Below are 24,990 nucleotides of genomic sequence, written 5' to 3'. Positions count from 1 at the left end.
GCCTTTCAAAACTTGAAATTTAAAATTACGATTTTCAGTTGAAAAGTATTCTAGTGTAATAAAGTGTAATAAGTAGTCGATTCCTTGAGATGGTTTTGCTACTGAAAACTATCTGGAATGACTAAAACTAAATTACCAGGATATTAATTTATCCTAGAACTTTCAGAAAAAATTAAGAATTAAAAAAAAATGAAAAATATGGAGACATTAGAATATTTTAAAACAATATAAATAATTAATATTATATAATATTTATGACTCAAGTTCTGAAATATTATTTTTGACACAACGACTAAAGTAGTGTAAATCAGAATCTGCAATAATTATAAAATGATTCTTATATTTTTGAGATTTAATTCGACAATATATTTTTTATTACAAACTTTTTTGTCTTCAAAAATAACATATTTACCATAGAACGAAGTTTTTTTTTTTTTAGAAACATAGAACTTTTATGATAAACTGGGCTTTCGCATTTTTTGAGACCAAATATTGGATAAGTTCATATATTCTGTCAGTAGAAGAGGTCGAAAGTTTGGAGTGGTATATCTCAGCTCCTGATGAATATAATTGGATGGGTGAACTATTGTTGAAAAGCTTGGTTCATTAGCTTTCAGAATCTGGTATATATAATCTTCTATGAGTAAACCATGGTCATCCAGAACCATTTATGTCGAAGAAAACACTTTTTGCAACGTCTTTTTTGGCCATCCACTGTTGGGACCAGGAGTGTCCCACGATTATCGCACAAGGACTATTTGTTAGAGGAACTCAAAAGGTATAATTTGTGGAAGAAACTTTTTTTTTGGACATCTTACCTTTTTGTATTCATCGACTTTTGCAAGAATTTTGAAGTGTTAAACGCAAGGAAAAAATTACTGAAATCCTAAAAGAGTGGTTTCTGGAGGGGAAGGATAGACGTGGGGATGAAATTGATGTGATATTTGGATTCCTTGGATCAACTTATGGGGGAGTACTTAGAACATTCCAAGTCGATATCCTCATTAGTTTGTCCAGAAAATGAGATAGAAGGATTTCTGTCATTTTTTTCTATGCGTGTAAAATGTTAAAATTCTTGCAAAAGTCGATGAATAAAAAAAAGTAACATGTCCAAAAAAAAAGTTTCTTCCACAAATTATACCCTTTGAGTTCCTCTAACAAATAGTCCTTGTGCGATAATCGTGGGTCACTCCTGGTCCCAGCAGTGGATGGTCAAAAAAGACGCTGCACAAAATTGTCTTCTTCGACATAAATGGTTCTGGATGACCATGATTTACCCATAGCCAATTACTTATACCAGATTCTGAAAGCTAATGAACCAAGCTTTCCAACAATAGTTCACTCATCCAATTATGTTCATCAGGAGCTGAGATATACCACTCCAAACATTTTACCTCTTCTACTGACAGAATATATGAACTCATCTAATATATCATGGTTCATATAGAAAATTCCTTTTCTACATTCTTTAAAATATTATTTTTTTTTTTTTTATAAATGATGATTTAAACAAAAAGTTTGAAAAAATACTGTTAATACTCTTAGTAGAATTTTAGATATTTTTAGAACTATGAAGTCTAAAACCGTGAGTTTTTTAGTCTAAAACTTTTGGCCATTGATTGGTAGGGAATTCCTAATTTATTTTTTATTATACTCTATCTTGTTCGAATCAACGTCAAATACTTAAAAAAAAAATCTGTTTAATGTAACACATAACAAAACTTTAAAAATGAGTATTTATGTATGTTAAAAAAAATTAAGCACAGACTACTTTTTTATTGTTTATCAATAAATATAGATATTTATGTTCATTTTGTTAGTTACCGAAAAACGGCATATTTGAGATAATCCTTGCAGTTTTTTTCAATATTAAAAATTAGATATAAAAAATGACTTATGTTGACAATTAAATTAGCAATATTGATTTTCATGAATGCGGGTGACTTTGCACATATACTGACGGTAGTTGTTCTACTAGGTTTATATTATAAACACGTACCTAATAAAAATAGAAAATTACACGAATTTTTACTAATTAGTTTGGGCAAAAAACAAACGAGCAGTAAAAAATTCAATATGGGCAGTAAAAAATTAAAAATGATCAGTAAAATATCTGATTATGGTCAGTAAAAAACCTAAATCTTTACAAAAATGGGTCTATTTTATATATTTAACATTTAAAATAGTTCCATATAGAGTGAAAAGCCCTTTATTTTCCCTTTGCCAAAATTTGGACGATAATATCACTGTTTCAAATTTTTTTGTTACTGATCAATTTTAACTTTTTACTGCTCATTTATTCAATGCCATTAGTTTGTGGATTTTAATTATTTTTTTTTTAGAAACAATAGTAATTTATTAAAGAAACGAATATTGTAAATATAACTATTAGCGATTTTTTTTAAACAACATTTGAGTTGCACCGGAATATCAAAACTAACAAATTAGCAATAAAAATAATTTGAAATTTTAAAAAAGTGATAAAATTTGCTTTGAATAAAGTAATGAGAATTAGAAAATAGACCTCTAAGTTTTGTTTAATTAAAAAAAATAGTTAAGTGATGATACACTGTTGGTTTCTATGCGAAATACTTAATTCATATTTTCTTCTGAATTCTATTTTTTATTTTACATATTTGTTCTTCGTGAAAAAGTGAGTTTATTAAAACACTGAAATTTGCAGAGTAATTCCGCATGAATAAGTTTTCCAGATTTATATAGAAAATAAGTCTTCCAATAGAAATTTTTAAAATAGAAATTTTATTTTCAGTTGAATTAAAATCCAATTACGATATCCAAAAGAATGAAAAATAATAATCCAACTGTTGAAGAACATTCAAATAAGATTTTAGTCATTTCTTTTGAATTCAAACGCCGTAAGTGCTTGGAAGTGCTTAGAAGTGCCAGAAGTGCTGGAAATCACCTATGGCACTTCCGAAAGTGTTGGAAGTTTTTGACGTTTTCCAAACAAATTTAGGAAGTGCTGGAAGTGGTGTACACAATTTTTCGACTAATATCTCCCCCTTGGAATTTGCTGCAGATTTGGGGAATTTTATTGAGTAAGCTTGGAGGGCCTGAAAGTGGAGAGTGCCGTTGCTCCTGGTCGATCCCGTTACATAATTTAGTTCAGCTGTCCCTGTCAGTGAAAACCTCGTGGAAAGATGAATATTGCTGATGAGAGTTTCCCAGAAGTGTCTTTGTCGTCGAGTTCGAGTTCAGAAGATGAGGATTTGAGGAAACTTTTGCCAGAAGACAGGCTAACATCCTTGAAGTTCCGGAGGAATTATAATAGTGCTATTGATGTTCGAAAGAGTGATTCAACTAGAGATGGTCTTAGAAACCGATCAAAGTCTCACAATGAGCTCAGTAATATCGATTCTCTGATTGGGATGCCGAAGAGACGCAGTTCTCAGGCCTACAAACATGTTCCCAGTCGAGTGAGGCAGTACATCTCGTCTCTGCCACAGCCAAGTGGAACCGGAAAGCGCTTGATAAAACAACAAACAATGCCTGAAATGAGTAAAGTGCTTGCAGATGCAGACAGGCCGGATCTTGAGGAATTGACTCTGAAATACGAGATTGCTAATCAGAAGCTTCAAGAAGAAATGAACAGCAACTCCCAGCTCCGCAGGAAGATTGAACAGATGAGATGGGAATTGGAGAATGCACGAAAGCCAGAAATTCATCCTCCTGCAACTCTCGAGCCTTCGGAGACTGTGCACCTTCAGGAACCTGAAACTGGCGTGAGGAAGAGATTTGTGGAACCAGAAGAAAAGTCTGTTGTCTCCTCTGTGGAAGGTTCTGGGAAACGTCGACGTGGGAAGCGTCACAAGATCCGTAAGATCCTAACAAAGCTGGTCTGTTGTTCCGGAAGTGACTCCCTCACCATTCACGATGGCTACATGGAACTCCCCAAGTCATCCTAAAAGCCCCTTTTCAATGTACTAAAATCATTTTTTACATTTTATTCACTTTAAATTTTCTTTTTTTCTCTTTTTTAATGTTAATTTTCTTTCATCTTCTTTTTTCTTAATGCACTAAATCTCATCTCTTATTTCTTCAATATAATGTTAAAATAGTTTTTTTTCTTCATTTTCTCTTACAATATTAATTTAGTAACTTGATTTTTATCTATACTTTATTTGCTCTATTTTTCTTATTTGCTTTTCTGTTGTTACTTCTGTTTTATTCAATAAATAGTTTGTTTTCTCTTTTTTTTTAACCATCTACATTTGCGTTGATTTTTTTTTCTTCATTATGTTTTAATAAACGTTCTATATCTTCAAATACTTTTTTTTTTAATTTTTTATTTATAAAATTGAAAAATATTCCTTTAATAAAAAAACTATTTCAAACGAAAAGTAGATGTGTCTTATCGAAAAAATTGATTAAATACTTTAATCTCATTGGAAATTTTAGTCTCATTGCATTCTCTGATTGGCTGAAGCTTAAAAGCTTCGAAAGCTCTAGCCAATCAAAGAGCTCGATTGGACTGAAATATTTTACGAGATTAAATATTTAATTGAAAGTGGCTAAAGAGCAATTTTGGAACAAAAATAGTGACACATTTTTATTGCAATTGACAATTTTTATTAAAAAAATAAATGCAATTTTTGAATTTTTTGTCCAAATGAAATTTTTGAGTGAAAATTTTCATCCGAAAAATTCGAAAAGCAAATTTGTGTTCGAATAAAAAGTGCGACAGTATTTTTGCCCAATTAATTTTTGAGCTGGTTTGGAGTAAATAAAAGTGATAAAAAGCAGTAACTATTCGGAAGAGGGAGAAAAAAAAATTTCACATGAAAAAATAAAAGAACATTTTCAAAAGTATCTTTTCATCAAATAAATTAATTTTTTTTTGTACTGGATTATTACTTCAGAAAACACGGTGAATTTGTCACTTTCCTCCCATCAATTTCTCCCTCAGAGACATTCAAAAGAAGAAAAAAAAAATAATCGAAAAGAAGAAAGACAATTAAAATTTATACAAACCTAATAGTACAAATCATAATCCTAGTTATTTATAAACTATGTACAAAAATTCACATTTTTCCCATTTTATATATCTTTTCTTGCAATTCTTATGAAGAATTTCCACTTTCCCCTTTCATTCACGTCTTCTATTTACAAGTTTTTCTTCTATTCTTATTTATATAGATATATTTTTTTTTTTACTTAGAAATATCATTTATATTTTCTCTTGACTTCCAATGCAGAAAAAAAAAATCCTTGAGGATAAAATTAAGAGGGTAAAAAAAAGAACATTTTTACACTAATTCATTCATCATTCTGTTAATAGTTTAATATCTGTACATTACTTCCATATTTTCTTCATCACTACACACATCATCTAATTATCCTCTCAACTTTCTAAATTTCATTCGCTCTTCTCCTGGTGCTCCATCTAAATTGAGCAATAAAAAGCAATTAAAGATAATCTTCCATTGAAGATTCTTAAAGTTCAAAAATTGTGTGAACAGCAATCTCAAAGTCCTAAAAATATCTACAAGAAAAAATGTGCATGTCATGTGTATCAAATTTTCAAGAACATTTTCTTCTTTTCATTCTTCTTTCCCACACATCCCCCTTCAACAAAAATCTTTGCGCCTATGGCACTTGCTTTCATCATTTCTCTCATCTTCACTTAATTCTCTTTGTTTAGTTTGTTTATTAATTTTTTTTTGTACTATCTTCATGGTACTTCCTCCTGCTTTTTCTCCTCTCCCGTCTCACCATCGCAAGTTGTCGTAATTTCTTGTACATCATCACCTTCTGGTGTCTCTATCTTATCCTCACCACAATTACTTGAATCCGTTGAGGCTATTGCAACCACCGTGGAAGATGTCACGGAATCGCATGTTGTACTTGAAACACTTGGATTTTCCTCAAATGTTCCCTTATTGAAATACTCTACAAAGATCCCCCACGTTAAAAAAAATACTCCAAATATCCTGAAACACTAAAATTCTTCAATATTCACAAAACTTACCCCGTGCTGGAAGTGTTGTTGACAGTTCCTGAAGACTTTTGTAGGATTTCAAACGTTCCGACAGCGATTCCTGTTGCAATTCAAGCAATGTCGGCGTTGGACTGAATGGAACTGCAAGAGACAAGAAGTAAAACAAAATTCATAAATACTAAGATAACACACATTGAGAGAAATCCGAAAAAGTTAAAATAACATTCCAGAAATGTTAATTTTACCCTTATGGGTTAAAGTTACCCTTTTTCATGTTAATTTTACCCTTAAAAGGTGTAAAATTAACATTAAAAAATGTAGATATATTTTTACACATAAAAAGTGTTAAAGTTACGAGGAAAAAAAGTTAATCGCACCCTCTTTTTTTTCTCAGTGTACATTCAGTATCATGCCTTGACACTTAAGTCCATTATTAAATCGTAATCCCAAAATAATTATTGGATTAATTCTTCTCTGGGATTGTCCTAATGCCTTCGGCACAACTTTTACGGTGCTATCACACTAGGATTTTTCACAATTTAATTTTAAATCGAACTCAGGAAATTGAGCATTAAAATTGCGAGAATCACTTGAATTTTTTCATAGCCAGGACACATTTTTGCCAGTTGTTTTATTTTGTCATTTGTGATTTTGGTACATTATTAGAAAAATAAGTAAATCCAGTAATGAGGAAGAAATTTTCCTACTTTATGTAGGATACATGTTCAATAAAAATGTGTCTCAAGGTAATAGGAAGAGATTGTGGGCCAGAAAATGAATCCAAGAGAGATCTGCCCACGGATTCATTGAAAAAATGTATGATGATATCGCAACTGGTGATTTTTTTTGGACACAACAATTTTCTTCGTATGGCTACTGAAGAATTTGAGGAACTACTTCACATAGTTGGACCTCATTTGCAGAAAGAAACAACGAAAATGAGGGTGCCTATATCGCCGCATACGTCCAATAAATTTGGAATAATTGAGCAATTTTAACATTTTAATTTGCTGAATTGAAATTAACTTGAGCAACAACCACATTAATGCTATTTTAGCATATTTAAACATGTTTTTGTGGGCCAAGTATTAGTTTATATCAATAAATAACATAAATAAGCGAAAATTTATTAATTCAAATGATTTTTAATGTAAACTAACGCATAGGAACAATAATTCATCTGAAAATTCAATTGAATTTATAAATTGAAAAAATCCTAGTGTGATAGCACGGTTAGATCGGTAAAATTTCAAGAAAATTTAATCCCGGTCTGTCTAACTGGTCCAACTCTATCGGTCTCAAAATTGTACTGATTTTAATTAAATTTAGTGTGATGTTCAAAACCACACCTTTTAGATCTCACCTTTTTAAGGTGTGGCACACCTTTTAGATCAGGAAAATTTCATAAAATGAATATTCAAATCCTTTTCTTTCTTAAAAGCTTTTCATATGTCTATCCTACTCTTTTGCAAATTAAATTTAGTTCAGTCCAATTTGGAGTCGAAAGAATAGGATAGACTTATATGCCAAATATTTTGACAAAAAAAAGGGACGCGAATTTTAATGTCTTGAAATTTTACCGATCTAAAAGTTGTGCCAGAGACATAATGAGCTATATCACAGATTGCTCTACTATGGATAGTGAGTAGAAATTTTCATGTCCCATAGTAGTGCAAAAAAAACCGAATAAAAGAGCACCCCAGGATTGATGCGATTTAATACCCAGAAAGCAAATGTCGGATTTGCGACTATTTCAGTCTCAAGAATGTATCGAAGGTATGGGATTTCTTTAGGATGTACCAGTTAAAATTTCAAAAAGACCAAAATCCCGAAATGCCGAAAAGTCAATGTCCGAACACCAAAAATCCGAAAAGATTCTCAAAATACCGATTTTTTTTAGTGTCATAGCTACTCCATAGCACTTTGCTGGAGACAAAAGGAAATTTTCTGTATTTGAGAAATTATTCTACACATTATCCCTCTGTAAATGTCGTCCCTTTCAGGCTTTTGACCATTCCGAATTTGTACTTTTGGGATTATTAGCCGGCACTGATTTTATGCCAATCCTGGTATATTCCTGATGTTTTTCCATGTCACACTATAACATTTTATCTCACGTCTCTTTAGGGCTCATAGATTTTTAAGGTAATTATCTTGAATTAGGCAAAGTAAAGTAATTGGTATATAGTAAAGATTAAAAAAAATTGGTGATATAGATGGTCTAATTTTCGAAATATTTATGTCGATTTTTCGAAAATACATAGTTGAAGCAACTAAGGGAATAATTTCATAATTTGGAACAGCTTCTAATTTTGGACACTTTGAGGGTAAAATTGGACCTTAAAAATAAATTGATTAAAATAATGCAATATTATTCCAATAAAATTGATGAAGAATGTATTATATCTAAAATTTGTTCTTGTTGGGAGATTTTAATAATAAATTCGTTATATTTTGATTATTATTTTGAGTTAAATAAAATTGCTTTGTTGAAACTTCAGTGTGAGCCACTTGCTTTACCTCAGTCTTATTTAGCTGTGCTTAAACAACTAAAATTTTTCGTCGATATTTTTAAGCAATATTATTGAATATTCATTGAATATTGTGTTAATTTACGTTAATAATGATCTGTTCATTTTACCTGAAGTGAGATTTACTTTGTAAATTACGTTTTTCGTGTGAAAAATGGGCAATTTTCTCAGATTCACCAGCGAAGTGATCCTTGGTATTTTGGACAGGTGTTTTTTTTTCAAAAAATTTTGTTAGCTTTTAGTATTCGTGATGACTAGGTTGTAAAAATGCCTGAAGAAACAAAGGATCATCATCTCTAGGAACGAGATACAATGCAAAAAGCCTTAAGAGTCCCGAACAGACAAAGGAATGCGTGAATCCGCGCCGCGTACTTGGAGTACCGAAGTTAACTCTTTTTAAGGAATTATATTGAAAGTTGTCAGACTTCTTGGAATACTCTACATTTACTATTCATAAACAGAAAGAAGACTAAGTAGTTCATCAGCTGTCCAAAATTATAAAAAAACTGTTCGAAATTACTAGCAAAGTGTCCAAAATTACAGTCAAATTCGTCTACACATTTTTATTGATTTTCAAATATATATTTAATTTTAGAAAAAGCAAAGCCGATAAACAACATTTGATTCTGTAAAGGGAGCAACAAAAAACTTGAATATGTATTGGAAATATTGTACTTAAAATTTAGGACATTGGTGCTTCTGTGCAACCTGTCCCCGAAGTACGTTTCTAACATTCTTCAGTAATTAAACAAAAAAAATTAAATTCATTTGTCGAATATATATAACAAGATAATACTGTTAATCTAAAAAAAAGGTATGGTATATATCTCAAATAAAATTATCACAAACCTTGGCGAACTTGGAGGTGGAAACCGCATCTAACCTCCTTTTGTCACTTTTCCAATAAAAATGACAACTTTTTTCTCTCTTTTTCATTTCAAAAATCCACCAAATAAAACTATTTCATTGGAAAATATTGCAAAATATTCTGACTATTCAAAGTAGTGGAAGGTTCTCAGGCTTCGCACACACTCTGGCTTCGAACAGTTTATATTTTTCCCATATTTAATGAATCTGACTGATATATCTGGCGAGAGAAAGACTTTTGTTGGGTTGGCCTCTTAACTACTTTATTATTACTCTTAGGTGGCCAGGGAGGAACAGAGAGCGAGGCTAAAGCGATCTCGCCTTTTATAGGATGAATACTAGTAGTGCCTCCTGAAGGGCGGCACTGGAAACATGTTATACATAACACTGACTTATTTATGGCAATTCATTTATTTATTTTTTTTAATTTTAAGGTCAAATTCATTAATACGGAAAAAATATGAAGTGTTCGAAGCCAGAGTGTGTGCAAATACGAAGCCTGAACACCTTCACCTATTTTTTCCCCCATTGCACTTACCATTTTCTTCAGGTGTTGAAGGTGTTTTGGTAGCACTAGCACTGCTACTGCTATCATCTTTTGAGTCGGACAGATTGCACGTATCAGCATTTTTAGGTAAAAAGTCACCATCCTGCTCCTTTCCAGCGTCCCCTTCGGGCGTCAGTGGACAAGCCTTGAGGTCAGCCGGAGCAGAGTCTGTCGATTGCTGCTTCCTTTTTCTGTACTCCGTAATGGAGAGCTATGCAAAAATTGAAAATTAATAAGGGGGAAAAATTGTGAACAGAAAATATTTTTCGAAAAATTGTTCGATATCGACTGGGAAATTTACAAAATGTTTGTAAATCGCGTAACCTACAAACAAGTTCGTAAAAGTTTGTATTTTTCCACAATTTTTTTCGTCACTTTTTGCCTGGCAAAATTTTACAAACAAAATACAAAAAAAATTATGAACATTTTTCTCAGTATTGACAAACATTTACAAACAAATGTTTGTAAAAGTACAAAAAATGCTCGGTAAATAATTATCTTGCGAACAATGTCTGTGAAAAAAAGTACAAACTTTTATGAACTTGTTTGTCGGGCATGCGCTTTACGAGCGTTTTGTAAGGCAACAGTACACAGAAAAAAATATTTTGTAAAATTGTTCGTAAATGTTTGTGAAATCCTATGGAGGACTTACAAAATGCTCGTGAATTGTATAACCCACAAACAAGTTCGTGAAATTTTGTACTTTTTTCACAGACATTGTTCCCAAGATAATTATTTACCGAGCATTTTTTTGTACTTTTACAAACATTTGTTTGTAAATGTTCGTAAACACACAAAAAAATGTTCGTAAAATTTTGTCATTTGTTCGTATTTGTTTGTAAATTTTTGTTTATCTTTCAAAAATTTACGAACAAATACGAACAAACGATAAAATTTTACGAACATTTTTTTGTGAGTTTACGAACATTAACGAACAAATATTTGTAAAAGTCCAAAAAATGTTCAAGAAACAAACATTGTTTGTAAAATGATCATTTGACGAACATTTTTTGTACATTTACAAACATTTGTTCGTAAATGTTCGTAAACACACAAAAAAATGTTCGTAAAATTTTGTCGTTTGTTCGTAAATTTTTGTTTGTAAATTTTCGTTTGTCTGGCAAAAATTTACGAACAAATATGAACAAACGACAGAATTTTATTAACATTTTTCTCTGTGTTGACAAACATTTACAAACAAATGTTTGTAAAAGTACAAAAAATGCTCGTCAAATGATCATTTTACAAACAATGTTTGTTCAACCATTTGTTTTACAACCATTTGTTCGTAAATGTTCGTAAACACACAAAAAAAATGTTCGTAAAATTTTGTCATTCTTTCGTATTTGTTTGTAAATTTTTGTTTGTCTGGCAAAAATTTACGAACAAACGACAAAATTTTACGAACATTTTTCTGTGTTGACAAACATTTACAAACAAATGTTTGTAAAAGTATAAAAAATGCTCGGTAAATTATTATCTTGCGAACAATGTCTGTGAAAAAAGTACAAATTTTTACGAACTTGTTTGTGGGATATACGATTTACAAGTGTTTTGTAAGGCAGAAATTTACAAACATTTACAAACAATTGTTTTTCACTACAGAGAAAGATTGGAGTCTTACGTACCTTTCTCTTGGGAGCTGGCGGTGGTTCAGGGACGTTAATGTTGGGATTTAATCGAGGATCAGCACTAGCTGTCCTCGTGTAGATCCTGGGAGTTGGTGCAACTACAGCTGGTGCTGGATTGGTGTCCAGGGTCGTAAAGGAAGCCTTCGGTAGGAATCCAGTAGGCGGTGTTACGGGAGGAACAGCTGGCGGCGGAACGGGTTGTGGAGTGTTCAATGTGGCAAAGTATCCCGGTCTAGGTGGTACTCCTGCTGCAGCTGTTGGCGCAAAAATATCCCTAAATGTCGTTGGCTTGTCCATGTAATCAGCCAATGGAGGTGGTGGCACAGACATACTCTGCGGAGGTGGAAAGGTACTAAAGATGGGTGGAATGCAGAGAGGATTCGACGGTGGGACATTTGCCATAAGATTTGTGGCATTATTGAGCAAATACGACGAATATGTTGACGCTGAAGTTGGCGGCGGTGGTGGAATACTTGAATTAAAATTGGCCGGAAATTCCAGAACCGATGGAGCTGGAATTCCTTCTGGTTCTGGACTCTTTTCCACTTTTGGCTCAATTTTCGGCGGTGATTTTGAAGAAGATCTCGCAAGGATTCTTTTAGCTGTTTCCTCACAATCTGAACTAAAACGTTTCTTCTTGATTTTTGGCGGTGGCTTCTTCTCTTCTTCAGCTTCCACCCTGAGTTTTGCCTTTCTATTCCTTGATTTCAGGATCAGAATATTTTCTGCATGAAATGAATGAATTTTCTTCTGAAGATCAGCTATTTCATCACTATTTGCATCTTCAATATCCCCAAGATTTCCATCAACTTCCTTGGAGGGATTATCTTCATTTTTTTCCGGATTCAGTGGTTCAATATCGAAAGATTCGGGTTCAATTTCTTCTTTGGGAACCTTTTCGGGATCCTCAATTTTAACTTCGATCTTCTCTGCATCCTCTTCTTCTTCTTCCTTGGGAATCTCTTCAGTTTTCACTTGTGGAACTTGTGGAACTTCTGAAATTTCATTGGAAATTTCAGTTTGTTCCTCTTTGACTTTTTCCACTTTCACCTCAACTTCTGCAACTGGCTCTGGGAAATCCTTTCCGGAATCTTCTGGTTGAGGTGTCATGGGAAAAAAGCTAGCTTGAGTTGGAGACAAATCTTCAACCATGTCTGAACACTGCCTGGCCAGTCTTCGCTTCTTCAGCGGAGTCATAAAGCCATTTGGCGGCGAGGGAACCATCTCATCGAGACACTCCTCTGAGATGGCCTGCCTCAGCCAACGCTTCTTTACTGCACTCTCACTACCTCCGGCTGTTGGTGGTGTTGGAAGTGGTGGTGGAATTTGTAGAACAACTTCTTCATTTTGACCACAATTTCTACCCACCAGATCGTCATCGTCTGGCGCCACGGGTGCCTCAGCAATTGATTGTGCCGTTGAGATGAATTCCTCAACTTTCTTAGCCATCATACTGAGATTCTGAGGTTCTTCCTGCATCCGACATCGATAGTGCTGAGTGCCGTGTATAGAAACGGCCGCCTGGACAAGAGTCTCGAGATTCTTTCCCGGACTCGTAGCTCCAGCGCCTCCGCCACCTCCAAATAACTCACTTCCCGGATATCCTGTAGTCGTATCCGTTTGATTGAGCCACTCATTCATAATTGTCTTTTTAGTCTTGGTCTTGTGGGGCAATTTGAAGTCATTCTCGGCACATTGATTCTCCAACGGTGCCACAGCGGCTTCCACGAGCATACAAACACTACTCAGAGCGCTATTGTGGAAATTCCCAGTGACTTCGGGCTCAGAAAGCGCTGGCACGGCGTCATCTGACGTCGTCGTGCCCCCCGGAGCACCAGCCAGAGCTAGAAGCATCCCAGCTGCATTGTCATCCAATCCTTGTGGCTTCACTGGTTCACTATTTCGATACAGAGCAGCTCCCGGAAGTGGTGGTGATAGCATAGCGCTAGATTCTTCCGAAGTAGCATTGTCGGAGTCATTGGAATTCATACGACTCCTTCGCCTCTTTCTCTGACTATTGGCTTGTTGATAGGATTTACTGCCTTTGCGCTTCTTCTTCCGTTGATGATTATTCAGCGCCTTCTTGTCCTCTTCATCCTTCTGAGCTTTCTGTGCAGCTCCAAAAGGTGAATAGCTGTTACGTCTCCGTGAAACTGGTCCACCGGAACTTCCTCCTCCTGCCGAATTTCCCGTTTTCTGCTGTTTCAACTCCTGTTTCCTCTGCGATGTCTTCTCCATCTTCTCAAATGCCTTCATTATTGCCTCCATCTTTCGTTCTTCTCTTGTCAATTTTCTAGCTTCTGTTGTTGTCTCCTTTGGCTGCTGCACAGGTTTCTCTTCTGCCTTAACTGCAACTTTCTTCGGTTCCTCGTCCTTTGCTTCCTCAGCAACTGGCACTGGAGGATTCTTTTGCTTAGTCTGCCTCTTAGACGTTGTACTAGCAGCTGGTTTGGGAACAATCGGTGGAGGTATCGCAGGAGCAACTGGCACCGGAGTAGCCGGCGGATTAACTGGAACAACCTGCGGAGGCGCTTTAATTGGCGATTCTGGAGCACTCGGTGGCTGAATTGGTGACAACGCTACCGCAGTATTCCCCTCCTTAATCACACTATCAACATTCGGAGACAGCAAAGTTGGCGTTCCCGGAATACTCATAGTTGTCGCCGATGAAGCCGTCGACAGATTTAGATGATTCCTCGTTGGTGATTGAGGATACTGATTGATCATCTGGGTCACAGTTGGTGGAAGACTCGCCTGAGGTGAAGAAAGTGCCGCTGCAGCAGCTTCCAGAAGTTGAGGCTGTATACTTGGCGGTGCTAGAGCCGTAGTTGAAATTTGATTGGGCAGAAAAACTTGTCCATTGGGCGACAAAAGTCCCACATTGCTCTCCCCAGATGACGAAGTTGAACGATTTCGACTGAAACTTTTACTACGTTTCGGCTGTTTTGCATGATAATTCCCATTGACACGTTTCCCAGAATTCTTCGTACCACCTCCTCCTCCTCCACCTCCACCCCCTCCAGCTGGCTGTGGAAGTGGTGGAGCACCAGAATTGGGAAACATACAATCCTTAGTTAAACCACAAGCACAAACAGTTGAACTTGGTGCTGCAACACTTCCCTGAAGTACACCAGCAAGATCATGTGGTTCATGCCTTATAGTTATCTCCGTACTCTCCTTAATATTCAACATTGACACAATATACAAATGTATTGTGCCCTTTTCAATAAAATGCACAACTTCAGCATTTGGCCTACAGGATCTCCTAACAAATCTCGCATCATTCCCATAAGTTCGGGTATCTACACAAATTTCTGGACCATCATTTGGTAATCGATAGAAAAAGATAAATGGACCAGGATTTCGATTAATCCGATTGCTGGATGATATCAATTGTTGTTTGTACTGTCCAGACAGCATATATTTTCCCCTGATCTCAACAATGGGTGTATTTGGTGTTATTTCCAGGCTACTGATGAGAATTTTTCCACCAGCATGTGGAACAGTTCCACACTTTCCATCCAAATTTCCCACATTCTTCAAATTACCACTGTGACTGTTCAGCTGCTGCTGACTCTGCTGTTTTCCCAGTGCTTGCAAACGAGCCCGCAATTCCGGACTATAGTGATTTGTCACGGCTAACTCATAATTCTCAATCCACGTTCTCAAGTCTAAAACAATCGGAAGAAATTCATACCCCTAAGTATTGAATTCATTCAAAATTTTGAATTTAGAGAGTTTCAAAGATTAGATTAGATTTCCTCTCATCTAAATAAATTTCTGGAAACAATAAACAATTTTGATACTTTGAATTCTAATTCCACACTCTGAAAAAAAAAAGTTTTGCCAAATTAACACGAAAAAATTGTACTAGATCTTGTTAAAAGTTTGTCAAAATGTTGTTTATTTTCCATACAAAATGTGAGAAAAATTTTTATTAAATTGATAAGCAACACCATTGTTACATAAATGTAACAAGATCCTTTTGTCCGCTTAACAAAACTTTTTTTTTTTCAGAGTAAGTTGCAATGTAGACTTCAGGCTTTTCAGGCTTTTAAGAAGTCTCGCATGATATGAGTCACATCCCAGTGAGCAAAGGCATATCCAGGGGTGACATGATAACTTATTTTCGATACTATCGACTGTCGATTCTGAAAAATTTAAGCGAGAGTTCCACTTCCTGTTACAAATATGGATAATTATCAATAGTCAAATTGTTTTAAGACTGTCTCAAAGAATGTCCGAACAATGTCTAAATAGTCGACATTCACTTAATCTAGCAGATAGGGTAAGTGTGCCAAATTTCGGCCAGCTTCTAATTTCGGCCACTTTGAGTGTAATTTTGGCCAAGCAAATAAATTAATTAAAATTATGTATGTAATCTTCGAATAGTTAATGAATTCATTTTGCTTTTAAAGATTTAATCATTTTAGGATGTATAAACACAAAGACCGTTAAATTTTAGGTATAATTTGAATTTAAATTGCGTTGTAGGAACTCAGTGTGGAAAGAGTCTTACAAAAAATGTGACATCGATTGTATTTCTAGCAGTCTTCTGATTTGTGGTGAAGTGCAAAAGGTTTTCCTGCTGTGTTTTTCATGAAAATTGATTAGTTTTCATTAAAGATTGTTTCTGTTTATGTTAATAATGAATTAATCTTTAAATTTCGGGTAAAATTTCCCAGCTGGATCCTGTATTTCGCGTAAAAAAGTATATACTTTGTGAGCATCTCTCCGGTGAGGAATTGTTGCCTATTCCGGCAACATCTTTTGCTTTCCTAAAGTTCTTATTTATTTTGTGTTTTTTTTTATTTCTGAGTTCTACAATGTCCAGAGAATAAAACCATCGCTTCTATGAAAAAGATGATGTGGAAAAGGCTTTGGAAGAGTTCAGGAAGAGCAAATTGCTACGGAAATCTGCGCGTAAATTTGAGATGCTACTCTTCAGGTCTTCAGGACAAATTACACGGAAGATCTCAGGGCTTGTGGGTCATATAAACGTATTAAACTAAATATTAAACTCGTTCCGCTTGACGTTTTGAAATTTTTTATCCGTTGCTTCACAAAAGGTGGTCACAAACAAGGTGGCCGGAATTTCACTCAAAGTGGCCGGAATACTACCCAAAGCAATGTCCACTTTTTTATTACTTTTTCAATATTTTAGGAAGTGATTTAAAGAAAAGAAAGATGATAAACTAGTTTTCAAGGTTCCACATAACCTTCCCGAAAAAGAAATAACAAAAAATATCAATTGCATTTCAAACTTAGGACTTCGGTGCTTATATGCAACTATGTCGAAATTTGGCACACTTACCCTATATATTTATCGATACTATCGACTCGATAGTGTCGAAAAGTTATCATTCCACCCTTAGATTTTCGTAGGACAGAGCTGAAGGCATGGTTGAAATTATTTCAGTTGGTGAATATTATTAAGGTATCCTAAAAAAGGATAGTTTTTTGATCGCAAAAATAAGAATATCCTTGAAAAAAAAAAACACGTAGAGAACAATTTTAACCCAATCTTTAGGAAATTTATTTTTTTTTAAAAATCAATAAAATCTTTTACTAGAATTATAATATTGGTTTCAGGACCGTTTTATGGTCTAGCCCAGTTTTCGAAGGTTCCGAAGCCTTAAATAACAAACGGTTTTATATGTTTTTCAAGGTCTAGTGGATGAATTTGCCCCTAATATACAATTAAAAAAAGAGATTTGGGGAACATCGGAGAATATTAGAAGAGATAAGTCCATAAAGAATATCTATCGAATCTTTCTTCTATAATTCTCCAGATTTTTTTTTTTAAAGAAAATTATGATCTGCCTTAATAAATTTGAAAATAAAAAAACAACTTACTGCCCATGACGCTTTTTTCCTCCTTCCCATTTTCTGTTTGTTGCTTGCTCTTCCTCTTTGTCGTCTTCTTGGTTTCCTTGCGTTTTCCATTTGCTCTGCTTCCACTCTCCCTCTTCTGCCTTTTGCTGCCTACAAATCCCTCACCCTTCTTCCTGCCCAAATTCTTCTGTTTCTTGGTAGTTGGTGACAAATTATTCAGCGGCAAATTTCTCTGCTGCTCCATCACTGGTCCTCCTACAATCTGTCCACTTTCCACAGCAATTGTCTGCTGTGGCAGCGTATTGAGCAACATCAGTGCCTGCTGCTCCTTCCGTTTGACCAATTGCAGTGATCTAGCCCGATTTCTATCCACTGGTCTGGGCTGACACACTTCACAATTGTACTCATCGGGGATGTTTTGCCTATCAATGCCCATACAATCAACATGTTGCCAGGCTGAACATTTATCGCAGCAAATCATGTAGCCATCATCATGTGTCAAATCACAAATGCACCTCGTTACAGAATCATCCTCACCCTCACCCTCGGGTGCTGTCTCTGTCTCCTCGCCCAAATCATTTTCCAGGGCATTTTTACCACTTCGCGAATCATTGCTTATCACTGAATTGTTGTCATCGTCTTGTCCTGCAAAATCACCATAATCCCCATTAGAAAACATCCTTCTTACCCCTCTAACGCACAAAAAAGTACTTAGAGTCAATAATTTCTTATGTCCCATCAACGCACTTCAACAGACACTTTTAGGAGTGCACAAACTGGTTTTTACAGTAAATTGCACAATCCATCAATATATTCTGTATTGCGGGTCGCTCCAAATTAGAATTGAACCTCTCAATTATTCAAAAAATCAATACATCACTTTTACTTGATTATATTTCAAAAGAGAGAAAAATCGAGAGAGAGAGGGTGAAGCTCATGAATATCCAATGAATTTAAGGTAAAAAAAATAAATAGATAAAAAAAGTTGGAAAAGTATTCCTGTTAACGTGTACAAAAGACATTTTACGGTTAAATGAAATGACAAAGTATTCGAAAATTCGATGAGAAACTTTTTGAAATAACGATGAAAAACTGAGAAGAGTTTGGAAAAAAGAGAATTCAATTGAAAAATAAAGCAATATCAGGTTATTCTATGGACCTAACTCAGAAATATGATGTTTAGAAAACTAATTAAATTGCTTCAAGGATTTAGAAATAATATTCTCGTAACTTAATTTACTTGTAACTTAAACGCTACACCTCAAAGGACTTTTGTATTATTTACCGGTTTTCTACCGATTTATTTGAACCGATTTATAAAATACTTATAAATTCCCCCAAAATAGTTTTAAGAGTAATAAAATTGAATTTTGGACATAAATTACTCATTAATTCATAATCGATTCATTACCGGTTCACAACCGATTTGAACCGATTTATAAAACACTCAAAATATCACTCAAAATACCTTAAGAGTAATAGGGTAAATGTCCAAATTCAAAACCATTTCCAGACGCTTTAACTTTGACAGAAGATTCAACACATTAACATCAATTTTTTTCTGAAGAGAATTACATAAATTTGCTCCTTGACTCTTCTAAAATGTTACTGTTTAGTGAAAATTCTTTAGATATAATTTAAAAACTTCTTAAATACAAGAAAAATACGCGAGTGTAAAATGTTTCTATTGGAAACATATTAATCCAAATGGAGACAAGGGAAATTTTCTAATTGGAGACGAACAGTGTAAGTGAAACCGCGACGAAAGGCTTCAAAAACCTTGTTGAGTTGCTCCTGAGTGCAGGATTTGTTCTTATTCCTGGTCTTTTCTCCTTTCCCATCTAAAATAATAAGAAAATCTCTCCAAAAAAATCATATTTCCAGGGTTTTCTATTGAAGCATTTGCAAACACTTCAGAAAAAAACCTTTTTGTTCACGAAATAGGTAATTATTTCATTTGAAAACTTCACGTACGGTTAGCAATAAAGATTAGCACTTAATTTAACTAAAATTAGCCAGAAATATGACATAAATGTTAAACGAAACGAATAAACAACAGTCACCTCATTGTGTTTTTCATTGAAAATCATGGTCGATACATCAAAAATTCAATGGTGGAAAGGTACACTTTTAATTTTTCTGAGAAATTAACAAATTAAAATTTGTGAATATGAATGGATTTTCGCTTAATTTGGAGCAAAATTAGCTAAATAATGAAACTGTGGTATAGAAAATATATAAATAAAAATTTAATACTGTATTTATCAGGAAAATAATGCTGTTTCCATTTGGAATAGAGAAAAATTTCCATTTGGAGCAGGTTTTGAATTAGCTTAATTTACCCTATAAATCTATTCAAGTCGATTATTTACTGATTATGTGCCAATACGTACTTTTTGTCCAAAAAGAATGTCGGTTCAAATCTGTTGAAAACCGGCAAACAGTAAATGATGCGAAAGTACTATTGAAAGGTAAGTTTTGTTTGCTATACATATACATTCTAATCGGTAAAGTATAAACCTCAAACAGAGAGAGCTCTGTTTTTTTCGATAACTGAGAAGATTTATTATTGAACCAAAGCCCTTAAATAGACTCAGGTTTATCCTCAAGAACATTCAGCCAGTAAAATTTTCTCTATTTCTTTAATACCAAATTTTTTAGGCTAAATATTCTCGAGGATCAGCCTAAATTTGGGCCATAAGGATTATTTATATAAAATAATAAAAGAAATTAAAGTATTATACCGAAAGCGAAAGATAAGCATAGTGTCTTCAAATTTACCACGTAACAAAATAGTATACATTCAGGCGTATTTCAAGAATGATTTCACAAATTGAGCCCTAAATGTAGGCAAACTTACATAATTGTATGTTCATAATCTCGTCAGGTGCATAGGGTCATTTGCCTAAAGCGAGACAGTTTGGAAAGTTGGACAAAGCAGTGTGGAATGTGAGACACCTCCTAAAAACTTGATAATAAATCAATTAAATATTTCAAGTTTCGATAAAAGATTATTAAACCTAATTTTGTGATTATTTTAGAAGTTAAAAATGCAAAAATCGTTATAAAACAATCAAAGGGTGACTTGCAAGAAGAATTTAAAAAAAAATGTATTGAATGTGTGATATTCATAACCTTCACACGGTAGTTGTCATTTTCTCTGTTCTTATGGAAGTTGCTAGGAAAATATAAAAGTGTCTTGTTTGATTTTTCGGCATAATTTGTGAAATATTGTTAAGTCCACAGTGAAAATCGAAGGACATACATCCATTTAAAAGGTGAATAAAAAATATTTGTGAAATATTACATTTAAAAAGGATAGAAAAGTGATTTAATTTCGCGTTGCTTTCAAAACAAGTTTTATGAAATCTTGGACAAGTTGATTTTGTGAATGAATTTGGTGGTTTTGTGCAGTGAAATCACGTTAACAAGGAAGACAAAGGATCCTTAAGTACCCGGAGAAATAGTTGCAACAGCAGTTAGCAGCTGATAATGACAAAATCTCCTTGAAAAGGCTGCAAAGATTTCCAGATTCCGAAGACCACTTTTTCTGACAGAATGGATAGTAAATATCGCAAAAACACCTGGAGAAAGACAAATAGGAGTCTCTAAAGAACTCCTAAAGCAAGTGGAAAAGGACCTGGCTGGATGAGGTATCCAAATCTACTAAGAAGTTGCATCCGCTTTAAAGCTATAACTGCTGGACAGCGCGAGGCGTCTGTGAAATTTACAGAACCTCTTTTTGGTTGGACGTCCAGGAAGTTCTTGGTAATTAGCGTTCCTCAACTGTTACCCGGACATAAAGGAGGGATTAGCATAACCACCCAATGTGCAAGTATACGCAGAAAACCCTCGACATTTGATTTTCTACATTATTTTGTATGATATTTTATCATTAATATCACTATGTCCAACTTTCCAAAAGTTTTTGTCCAACTTTCCAAAATTTTGTCCATCTTTTCAAAATGTGTTATTTTTTTAATTTCCGTGAATTTTTTGATTATTCGGTTGCAATATTTAATAACAACTGTTAAGATTCTGTTAAAATATGTGTCAAAGAATCCTATGATACAAAAAATGGTAAAAAAAAATTTACTTATTCAGTTTAAAAATGCATTTGAAATTGATTTTTTTCTTAAGTGTCTCGCTTTCCGCCAGTCACCCTAATCCCGAAGTGGATAATGCCGGGACTGAGTGTAATTCCCTTTGTAAATTTATTTGCCATAATAAGAAAAGTTAATAAATGCTACGCTGAAACCAATCAAATGAAATTAAATGAAAATTTGAAGAGCGTAGACCTAAAGGGAACCGGGGCAAAATTAGCTATGATTAGAATTAGACAGTTGGATGTTAAAGATTGCCCTAGAAGGAATATTGAGTAAATCACTATTTATTTAGAGTAAACACCGTCCCAGTTTGATTCAAACATTTTTTTTTTCATTTCATTTCAAATTTCCTTTCAGGCTGTTCAAAACTTCAAGATTCAATAAGGATCCCTTATGAAATGTGTATCAGGGATTTTGGAAATAATTTTGGAAAATAAATGTATATGTATATCCACTTACTTTGTTGATTGCATGAATACCCCATAAGAATATGGGCTAGACTTGTCTCTGTTGAATTTGCACTGGTATTTTGGTAATTCTCAACCGGAGCAGGCTCTTGAGTGGCCATTCCTTCCGGCATTGGTGCAGCATAAGTGTGATCTTGTAGCGCCGGATGCTGCATAATCAACTTCGTGTCCTTTGCTGTAATTTGCTCCTCACCATCCGTATAATCATCCTGATCGTAATTCTGATCTCTCTGATAGTATTCCTCATTTGTTGCCACCAGAGGAATATTGTCGATGAATGTCGTAGTGGTTGTTTGCAAATCCGAAGTGCTGGAATGGAAGATCGTTTCATTAGTATTTTTTTTTGTAAAGGGATTTTTGTTTAATTTGTAACTCACTTCACACGGAAGTATTCTGGACCATGTTTAACTTCCTGCGTTTGTGTTTGATACTGAGTTATTGGGAACTGTTGTTGGATGATTGGACCCGTTTCCACGGGATTTGTCACATTTGCCGATGAGATCAAGTATTTCTGCTGTTGAACGTATCTGTTGTTGTTGTAGACAGCCTTCTGAGATAAACTCTGAAGTATTCTCGCTGAAATCTCCTCATCCATTGACATCCCATTGACATACATCATATCATCAGATGTTGTGGAATCTGTGGGATTTTGTATCTGTCCGGAATCACTATTCCCAAAGGTATTAGCTGAATTGAATGTTCCAGAATTTTGTCTGGTTTTTGTTGTTGGTGGCTGAGTAACATTTCCTTGAGCATTGACATACTTTATTGTTCCACTCTGTATAATATTGAAGGGAACACTGGTATTTTGTACCATTTTTATCTGATTTCCTGGAATTTGTCCCGTTTGCTGTTGCATACTCGAATTGTGATGCACTTGAATGACTTTATTGGTTTTCACCATCTTCTGATTGCTCCCCTGAATCACAAGATTACTCACCCCAGACAGGGTTCTAGTAGCCTGAGAAACTGCCCCAATTTGCTGACCACTGGCGATACTGTTGAACTTTACTGGAACTCCTGAATTATTCAATGATGACTGAATGTGAATTCCTGTGGATTTTGGTATTGTTGTCGATGGATACTGTTGGGTAATTGTGGTGAGATTTGGTGCTGAACTATTTACACTGTTATACACCTGTTTCACCATTTTACTGGTCACCTGACCCGGGGCAGAACCTTTGAGTCCTGGAACGGCTTTTGACACAGCTTTTATTCCCTGTGGAGATATTTTCTGACCACCAACATTTCCCGCATAAATTTTCATACCCTGCTGAAAAACCTGCGGACTACCACTGACAATTTTTTGTCCTTTTGCCGGAATACTATTGTACCCTGATGCTTTGACTGTTGTTGTCTTGGGAGACGTTTGATATTGCTGTGGCTGTGTCGTGGCCAATCTCGACATTATAATATTCCCACCGAGTGTAGCATGTGTAAGTGTCTGAACTCGCGTCAACACCTGAACATTTCTCGGTACAGCCACTTTCTGGACAATTGGTGCCGATTTCTGTGTCACCATTGATTGATTCCCACCGGAGCTCTTAATGGGATTCACAAGATTGACAATCTTGCCACTTGGTGGAATACTTTTGGATACAAAAGCATTAATATATCCACTATTTGCACTGGAATTGATTGATTTGCTCGTTGTATTGACAAAATTGATGGTATGTGGTGTTGTTTGGGCTTTTGACACCAATGTCACATTACTAATAACATGCACCTTCGAACCACTCTGACTTCCACCTGATTGCTGTTCCACTGTACCCTCATCTTGACTCACTAACTTAATAATCTGTGGTGTTGCCAAAATCTCATTTGTTGCCAAATTTATAACACTTCCCGCCAAATTTCCCCCATCACCACTTTCACCCGTCTCCCCTGCACCACCGCCACCGCCACCAGCTGCAGTTTCACTCTGACCACTGCCACCAATAGCCTGGCCACTGTCCACCACAATTCCACCCGCTGTGGATGGAATATGGAGTGTGGCAGACATTGTATTTTCAGCACTCTCCTCAATCTTGCCCTACACCACCCAAAAAGCTAATCCTAAATCAAATTGCACACGGGAAAATGTGTTTTTTTTCATATACACACACTACTCCTCTAACAACAAAATTTCCCGCTAAGGAAATTTTCACCCTGCGCAGAGAGCAAGACAACAAACTGTGTCCAAACTCTATCCACTTATGGCTCAATTCTTATGTCTTTTGCTCACTATTCGCATAAAATATATCTGCAAAAAAAAGAAGTCACAAAATAAGAAGAAAATTCATTTTACTCAAAAAGTGACTCTTCTTTTTAGTATCAAAAAGAGATTATTCTCAATAGACTCACCCTCTCTTGTCGCTAACACTACAATCTTCATGACATGCAAAAACATTTCACACACCAGGGACGTCCGCCGGGGATCCCACGAGAAAATCCTGCTCCACAAGAAGCGAATAGTGATTGTTTTATCTGAAATGGAAAAGACAGATTTACATTTAAAACCATAAAATACAAAGCTTTCAATTGCAATCTCAAAAAGCTCTCTTCAAAATGTCTATATACTTAGTGTTTCTAATTATTTCACATAAAAGTTTCATATTGAGTCAGTAAATCAATTTTATTGGATCTATTTCTCTCTTCGATCTTTCATTATTTGTCTATGATTTCTTTGAACAGAACATTAAATGAATGAAATTCATTGATAAGGAGCAAAAGCTAATATTTGTTCGTTGAGGCAAGATATTGTACTACTCTCAGGGGGATGACATTAGCTCTGAAAAATGCGACCAGTTTTAGTGTAAATTTTTTCCTGTTTTCGTACAAATTTCACGAGATATCTCCAAAACTACGTAGGTTGCCAATTTGGGGTTTTTGGTTGCCCATTCCATATTAAATTGGATTTCATTTTGTATTTGTATTATTTGCAAATTCATTCTACAATGACAGAAAACAGCTAATAAACTCAAAAGTTTCTTCGGCACGCTAGAAACATTGGAAACGTCATGCCCCTTAGGGGAAAGTACTCTCCCTTCGAACGTTCATGCCTTCGA

General features: G+C 34.9%; 1 protein-coding gene across 1 annotated transcript in view; it reads right to left on the bottom strand.

The window, feature by feature from the left end:
• Window positions 1–4,962: 4,962 nt before the first annotated feature.
• LOC129803087 (uncharacterized) overlaps window positions 4,963–24,990 on the bottom strand; it is a 31,589-nt gene continuing 11,561 nt past the window's right edge. The window contains exons 2-9 of the mRNA XM_055849425.1: window positions 24,287–24,409; window positions 22,321–24,185; window positions 21,936–22,252; window positions 17,392–18,015; window positions 11,533–15,206; window positions 9,896–10,115; window positions 5,990–6,100; window positions 4,963–5,910 (exon numbers count right to left, since the gene is read on the bottom strand). Of these exons, the coding sequence (XP_055705400.1) occupies window positions 5,693–5,910; window positions 5,990–6,100; window positions 9,896–10,115; window positions 11,533–15,206; window positions 17,392–18,015; window positions 21,936–22,252; window positions 22,321–23,945 (6,789 nt within the window). The 5' untranslated portion in view covers window positions 23,946–24,185; window positions 24,287–24,409 and the 3' untranslated portion in view covers window positions 4,963–5,692. The remainder of the gene's footprint in view (window positions 5,911–5,989; window positions 6,101–9,895; window positions 10,116–11,532; window positions 15,207–17,391; window positions 18,016–21,935; window positions 22,253–22,320; window positions 24,186–24,286; window positions 24,410–24,990) is intronic.

This window comes from Phlebotomus papatasi, chromosome 2 (genome assembly GCF_024763615.1).
Source record: "Phlebotomus papatasi isolate M1 chromosome 2, Ppap_2.1, whole genome shotgun sequence".
In the NCBI taxonomy this organism is placed as follows: domain Eukaryota; kingdom Metazoa; phylum Arthropoda; class Insecta; order Diptera; family Psychodidae; genus Phlebotomus; species Phlebotomus papatasi.
This window is presented reverse-complemented; position numbering and strand designations above follow the sequence as displayed.